Here is a 7,856-nt window from a genome sequence, read left to right on the forward strand (position 1 = left end):
TCTTAAACTTCTGAACATAAGACCAAACTTTATGATGACTTCATGGCAAAACACCCAAGACTTCCATTTCTACTGGAAGATCGAACACCACTAAATAAAAACCCTGCTTCCAATGTCCTATTGGTTTCTTGTTACTTCTACATGGAAAGGTCACCCAGGGCAGGTCTGAATCAATATGCAAAATAGTTTTTATTATTGAATACACAACAAACCACCATCTTTGAACCTTGCCCTTTGCCCACACACACACACACACACACAAACCTTAAGGCACCAGAGGAAATGCAGGTGTTAATGAGGGCATGGAACGGTGAGAGGAGTCTGAGCTGCCCTTGGCCGTCTCCCCCCTCGGATGCTTCTTGCTCTGCTGTAAGCGCTTCCCTCACCCTGAAACACATAGTCACAGGACAGCAGGGTTAACACGACACAAAGCCTCATTTGTGCTACACTTAGACCAACACCCGCCTTCCAGTTACACAACAACAACAGCATCCCTGAGCGAAGGGGTTGCGTAGAGGTTAAACTCAATTACACAGAGGAGGGGGGGGAACAGATACAAAGTGAGGACTCAGCGACGGAGATAAAGAAAGTGTGAATACCGTCCCAAGTAATCCCATTTCTCTTCATTCACTGTGCACAGACCTCATGATAGCCTTCATTTTCTCTATCTTTGTTTGTGTCTCTTATCTCCCTCTAGTCCTTTCTCTCTCTTTCTCTCTCTCCAGAACTGCAGGAGCCCGTTTCATTTTCTGTATCTCTGCCTATCATTTATTTACTCTCCTCTGGCATCTCTGCTCCTGTCCTCCTCCCTCTCGTTCCCCTCAGGTACCTGTTGCTCTGACAGACTCTCTCCAGCCTGTTGCTAACAGGACTCCCGTCAACCTTGCGCCCACTCACGAACAGGGCGAAGCAGACCCTGCGCACCAGCCAGCCACGATACCTGCAAGAGAAAACACACGATTTAGAGAGAGGTGCACGGCTGAGTGCGCTGGGACTGAAATATTTTGTTTGCCTGAGCACCAGATAGCATCGGTACCTGGTCTGTGTCTCGTTGACGCTCAGCAGGTTTCGGAAGCCAAGCGAAGAGTTTTGTCTGAGGTTGGTGCGCTGAGCAATTACAGAACAACACATACAAACAAACAGGTGACTGGGCCGCAGAACGGACACAATCCACGACACGTGCAGCTCAAGGACACGATCCGACATCTATAAGTGCTTCTTTAATTTCAATGAGCTCAGTGTGTCATGAGAGTGGAATAGTTTCATTGTAAATCTATAGCACTACATTACAGGAATTCAATTAGCGAGAACAGTAACATCGTCTGCTTCCTGCTTTTAATTTCATCAGTCTTATTTTCTGCCGTGTCTTTCATCGTCGAACTGCGATGCTGCGCACTCACCAGACTGTCTGGTGTGCACTGGTGGCAGCATTGGCCCACGGTTGGTCTGAACTTGCCCAGACGGGGAGGCGCAATCAGCTTTTTCTTGATCTTCAACCCCAGTGACGACTGAGAGGGACGGAGACACAACAACACAACACAGAACAGACATCAGAGAGTGCAGCCACAACCACACAAGTTCCTTAGTTACACCTCACTGAAGCTAATGCCGTGTCCTGCAACAGTCCTGCAATAACCTTTACGAGGGTTATAATGTGCAGTTTTTATTGAAACTTTAGATTTTAGAGGGACCGATACGCCCGTATTGTCACCGTGCAGCTGCAGCTGGTGGTGCTGTTGAACTGTATTACATTACACTGAACGAGTTTTTATTACTTTTTCTTTGACACGCGATAAAAAGGGCAGTACGGCAGCCACGTCAATAAAAGACACAAGAGAAAAAAACAGCACGTAAACGCTTTGATCCTTCGCTCTTGATTTCATTTTGACTTTATTAAGTTTTCTCTGTTCCTGTGATTGGTTTAACTCCGGCTAATAACTAGCAGTGCAGTAAATATTAATACAGACCTCATTTTAGATCCAGTATCGGCATCTCGGTGCAGAGTAAACATAAACAAGCCATGCACTGAGCAGGCCAGACAGCGGACTGTATACTAATCAACCAGACCGGGAGGCTCCTGCAGCAGGCTGACTGCTGCTCACCTCCGAGTGTTCGTATCGGAGCCTCGCACCAAACAGCCAGAACACCGACTGATTATCAGGCTGCACGTGCGGTTCCAGGTAGGAGTCAGACCGAGCGCTCCGTTTAGACAAAATTAGCTAATGAATTTCTCGAAATCAATGACACTTTCTCGCGGTTGAACGACGATGATGGATTCGAGAAAACAGCAGCTGACTATGAAGCCAAGAAAGCATCGACTGAAAACACAAAACATTACTGTAACGACAAAACCCGGATCGAACTATCAATAATTTAATTTACCGTACTGATTCAAAAGTTTAAAAAAAAACAGGCGAGAGAAGTAGAAACAGTGGCTGGCATGACAATGTAGGGAAAGCTTGTGGATTATGAGGCTAAAACCGTGTAGCGGCCTCCGAACAAACAACCCGATGAGAGGACTGATACCACTTCTGTGTCTCTCTTTTCCAAAGAGGATGAAGAAATCTTTTGATCTTAACTTTCTGGCGGCTGATTAATTTCTTAACTTCATTTGCTCACAGTGTGGTCCAAGAATAATGTAAACGTTACACATTTACATATGTTCTACGTAAACATGATTATTTGATCCACGCTGCAAATAAAACTCATCGCCGGGATGTGAATACAGATACAGCAGAAGAAACTCCACAATAATAATAATAATAGTGAAGGAAAGTAAGAATGTTCAAAACTCAACTTTAGGAGTAGTTTGATGAATATTTATCAGTTTTATACCCAAGTGTTTGCTCCTAGACTGACAGCTGGCTGCACAGCATTGTGGGTGAGTGACCTGCTGAGTGTATAAAAGCAGCAGTCAGTTGCAGCTAATTATATGATAGCAGCAACAGGGAATGATGTGAGCAGAGCGCCTTAAAGATGCTGCTGCTGGCTGGAGAGGTAACTGTTCTGTTACTGCTCAGGTTAACAAGTGTGTGTCTAAATTCCTTTCACACGAGGGCTGAACGAGGTGGAAAAAAAATGTTAATTTGATGTTTTATTTTTTTTTACAGAGACTGCGATTGGATTTATCAGATTTTTAAATTTTATTTTAGATTTTTTGAAGTTTTAGCTCAATATTCACCACGTAACAGATGTTAAAATTTAAAATCTCATTATCACATGAGGTGGTTCAGTGGTTCGCACCGTTGCCTCGCAGCTAGAAGGTCACCAGTTCGCGTCCCGGTGAGGACACCCGGGATCTTTCTGCGTGGAGTCTCCATGTTCTCCCCGTGCAGCGTGGGTTCTCTCCGTGTTCTCCGGCTTCCTCCCACACAGTCCAGAAACATGCTGAGGTTAATTGGTGATTCTAAATTGTCCGTAGGTGTGAATGTGAGTGTGCTTGGTTGTCTGTCTCTAAGTGTAGCCCTGTGATAGACTGGTTACCTGTCCAGGTGAACCTGCCTTCACCCTGAGTCAGCTGGGATAGACTCCAGCCCCCCATGACCCTGGTGAGGATTAATCAGTGTATAGATGATGAATGGATTATCACGAGAGTCAATCAAAAGCAGGACTATCGCACAAGAAGAACAGCGTGAGTTTATGAACCCATATAAAGTTTAGTGTAAAGTACCATTTAAAGTTTAGAGTTTAATCCCAGGGTCAGACACACTGCATACTACACATCCTACACTGCAGCCTTTGTAATTCACCAACTATATAGTTTCAAATCATAAATTCACCATAAAATCGATTAATTGTTTAGTCCTGGTCCTAACAGGAGGGCAACTGATGCTAAAAAAAATTACAGAAAGCTGTAGAAAATGCACTATAGAAAATATAGCAGAAAACAACATTCTTAAATTCGTTGTGCAGATTTGCAGACATGATGCATTTCAGTTTAAAAACCGCTTCACTAATTTTAATGCAGGGTCCAAAATGTGCACTGGAAAGTGTATGATGAAGGGATGAAAATAGAATTAAAATAAATACTTCCCCATAAAACATGTTCAGGAGAAAGTCAAAGTCACTCCTGCACAGATCATCAAAAACTCAGATATTCATAATGATCAGTGTGTTTAAAACTATTTCAATGAGTCACAGTCGGGACTCGTTTTCATGGAAAGTTTCAAGGAATTAAACGGTGCTGCAGTGTTTAAATATGTTTTTTGTACCTTCCAGCTGCCCATTAGTTTCCCTTTATTTTAATGCACTTTCCAAATCGACTCGCGGAGCCTTGGAACCTGCTCAACATACAGCGGCTAATGCTTCCTAATGAAGCACATGTGCGCCTTGGTTTTCATTAAAGTTACTTCATTTTAGAGTTCTGATGGTGTTAAAATCGTGGAGCGATCTGTGAATCCTCCCTGGCGGCGCATTCAGACGCTCAATTGAGGCTCACGGCAGAGGCATTCAGCTGCCAAGAAGCATCACATTCATAAGCTGTGGTGTTTGGAAACTCAACAGGGAATACAAATAATTAAACTAGCGCTGCTTTCAAAACAAAACCTTTCTATGTACCGTTACTTACAGTCAGCACCCAGTCGCTTACACTGGAAGCACATTACGAAGGGATCTGTTAATGGGCGGTACGACCAGGAACAACAAACACAACGAGCTAAACCCGTTTTGCTCTTGACTCTGACATGTGCCTGTTCAATGGATGATTCCAACATCCAACAGATACTGTGATTAAATGGGTCATGTTAATTTTGCATCCTCCACCTCTACTGTATAGATCTGGGGTTGTCCTCCCTAATGCAGTTGGTAGAATGGCTGTTCCACTACGAGGCAAGTTTAACATACCCGGGCTTTGTTTGTGTTGTGCTGCTTTGACAAAACATAAAACCCTAATGAGAGATAATGGGAATCAACTGTCTTTGTTAACCCAGCTTTGTCTTCTTCAGGCTTTGTGTGCGCTCCCATAAAAGGAAGCATTTGACTTTATTTGACGCTTTTTCGGTGCAAAATCATGTGATTGCCTGCTTTAGTCAAGAGGAAAGGGTAGTTATAATGGAGAGCTATGACGAATAGGACGGCCCTGATTATTTATTTATTTTTGCCCCCAATCCAACATATCCATCCATCATCTATATACCGCTTAATCCTCACTAGGGTCATGGGGAGCTGGAGTCTATCCCAGGGTGAAGGCAGGTTCACCTGGACAGGTAACCAGTCCATCACAGGGCTACACTTAGAGACAGACAACCAAGCACACTCACATTCACACCTACGGACAATTTAGAATCACCAATTAACCTCAACATATTTCTGGACTTGAGGGAGGAAGCCGGAGAACCCGGAGAGAACCCACGCTGCACGGGGAGAACATGGAGACTCCACGCAGAAAGATCCCGGATGTCCTCACCGGGATGCAAACCGGCAACGGTGCTAACCACTGAGCAATATAGCAATTTTATATTTGGTTTCTACCAATCTGATCCGACACTATTTCCTTAATAATAGACACCTTAAGTCTTGTAGATTTGCTGTAGTACCTGATCGTGCCACCAGGTGGATCCAGTTACTGTTTATTACTGTAGCAACATGAGGAGACGGACACTCAGACTACTGCCGTGTTTCCAAGCAGAGAGCATTGTGGGAGTTTAGATAGCAACGGGCACCATGACAAAGACTACTGTGATGCTTAATAAGCTCTGGCTCATGTCACTGACACATCCATGACTGACGAGGACAGTGTTCCCACATCCCCGTGACATTACATCCCTCAGGTGGTTAATTCCTGCATTTACTTGTGGTCAGCTGAAAAACAAACATTTTAAATAATTAATGTAATTAATCCATTGTTGTGGGGAGCTGCAGTGAGCTTGCACTTTTTGCTCCACAACTGTTTTGTGCAACTGCTCATTTTCTTGAACAAAGATAAAGAGTTCAAAGCTGGCATGAGTCAAAGAAAGTCACAACGGCTGCATTAATGGGAAATACGTCAGAGCAAATAATCCTTTAAGTCGGCTGGTAGTGTCAGGAAGCGGTTAGCTTAATTTGTTGTAATGACGGAAAGCATGGGCGAATCGTATCGTCTGTTTCACCCTGACGCACACAATTAGTTTAGTTTAGTTTAGTTTAGTTAGCACTCTCTCCCCTTTAAAATGTTGTTTTCACATTTGTGTGATGTTTAAACTCTGGTTAGCCGAGAGGTCAAATTTCATCAAGCTAAGTTAATCACCTTCGGTTTAATATTCAGGACACAAAGTCACATGCACAGATAAAAGTGGTATTCATCCTCTTATCAACAACAACTAAACATACGAGCACGTTTCCAAAAATATCAGCGCTTCTTTGAAAATCCTGTTGGTTTTCCGAGGGGCCAGAATGACTCACTGATGCATCACATCCTGTCATTTGGTAAACATCAAACACAATTAAGGACATGGGGCGATGCATGTGCTCTCGTGATTATGAAGAACAAAGCGTTTGAGATTAGTGCGCATGGAGTAAGTGGGAGACGACAGTGGGAGCAAGTCATGCAGGCGGCGTTCTTACAGCGGCTCTATTCAGCCGAATCGGTGGAAGGACAATGTCTTTGTTTATCCCGTCTGTCTTCTCCTGCACCATGGTGAGGCTGCTGCAGATTTACACCCAGAGCCCTATCGGAGGAAAGAGCAGATATGAAAGCATGAGGTTAAAAACTGTGCATTCTCACGTCGCGCTGGATAATAACGGCTGCTAGTTAGCGCACGTAAACGGAAGCGGGGAGCGTTTTTAGGAGCTTAAAGACAGACGACTAATTTTGTGAGTGCTTTGAGAGGAAGCCTTCCAACCTCCAATTTAAGGAAATAAACACACAGCCGCACACACAAGCTCAGTGTGACTCAAAATTCATTCTGTCTTCTGGTCCTGGCAGGGGAGTGTTGGCAGCACTCTCCGATCTATCACCCTGGGCCCATAGCTACAATTTCACCCATCTAACTAGCACTCTTTTTCCCTGCACCATCACAGAATTCTCTCAAATTCTTAACCTTCCTTTCATTCTTTTTGAGTTAGAGGAGAGCAGCCTCTTGCTGCCGCTTTCACTGGCTTCGCTTTCCCCGTTGTTCCCTCTTATTGGACTCGCGGCAAACTTTACTTTAGAAGTTCTGTGTTTACCCGCGTATGCAGGCAGGAATGAAACAAGGACAGAACTGCCATTAGGAGTTTAGAGATGGATAGGAACTTGAGGCCGTCTTTGCTCAGCAACGTTCAGGCGGAGCGGGGCAGACAGTCACCGGTGGGTTATAAATCATTAAAAGCAAGGTATATAGCCGTCCACTGAAAAACAGCTCTTATGTAACTGATGCTGGCCATTTGCCGACTCGAAAACACAGTAATGAGTGCTGGCAAACATAAGTCACAATGTAATACGATCTGGCTTAAACGGCTTGTTTAATTGATAGCGCTGGGTGTGCTGGAGCTCAAAGTGAGTAATCACCTGAAATTAAGGCAGATTTAAAGCAGATCAAGAACCAGCTCGCGTTCTCCAAACAGAGAGCTAAGCTGGCGTAAAAGCCACCATCCTGACAGAGATTCCCCTCTGGCTTGTGTAAACCTTTGTTTCTACTACAAAAGTACCGAGACACCTCCTGCTGTCATCCACTGTCTTCACACGAGTCTTTCCGTGGCTCCATCCATAAGATTCAGGAGTCTCATTAGGCTCAACCAGAGACTTTTCCTTCACATCTCTGTCTCTCGTTCTGTTGATCCCACTCTGCCCCATTAACTTTGCTAATTAAAACTTAAGCCTTCCCCATGGGGAGATGCTCCATTTCAACTGGCTCAAGTTCCCACATTCATTACCAGCTCCGGTGGGAAGAATGCCATTG

General features: G+C 44.3%; 1 protein-coding gene across 1 annotated transcript in view; it reads right to left on the reverse strand.

Moving 5' to 3' along the window:
* gpat2 (glycerol-3-phosphate acyltransferase 2, mitochondrial) overlaps positions 1–6,612 on the reverse strand; it is a 43,177-nt gene extending 36,565 nt beyond the window's left edge. The window contains exons 1-5 of the mRNA XM_008281572.1: positions 6,541–6,612; positions 1,401–1,508; positions 1,037–1,107; positions 830–940; positions 265–387 (exon numbers count right to left, since the gene is read on the reverse strand). Coding sequence (XP_008279794.1) covers positions 265–387; positions 830–940; positions 1,037–1,107; positions 1,401–1,508; positions 6,541–6,612 — 485 coding nt within the window. The remainder of the gene's footprint in view (positions 1–264; positions 388–829; positions 941–1,036; positions 1,108–1,400; positions 1,509–6,540) is intronic.
* Between the last annotated feature and the right edge of the window lie 1,244 nt (positions 6,613–7,856).

The sequence above is a fragment of the Stegastes partitus genome, unplaced genomic scaffold (assembly GCF_000690725.1).
Source record: "Stegastes partitus isolate 25-593 unplaced genomic scaffold, Stegastes_partitus-1.0.2 Scaffold237, whole genome shotgun sequence".
In the NCBI taxonomy this organism is placed as follows: Eukaryota; Metazoa; Chordata; class Actinopteri; family Pomacentridae; genus Stegastes; species Stegastes partitus.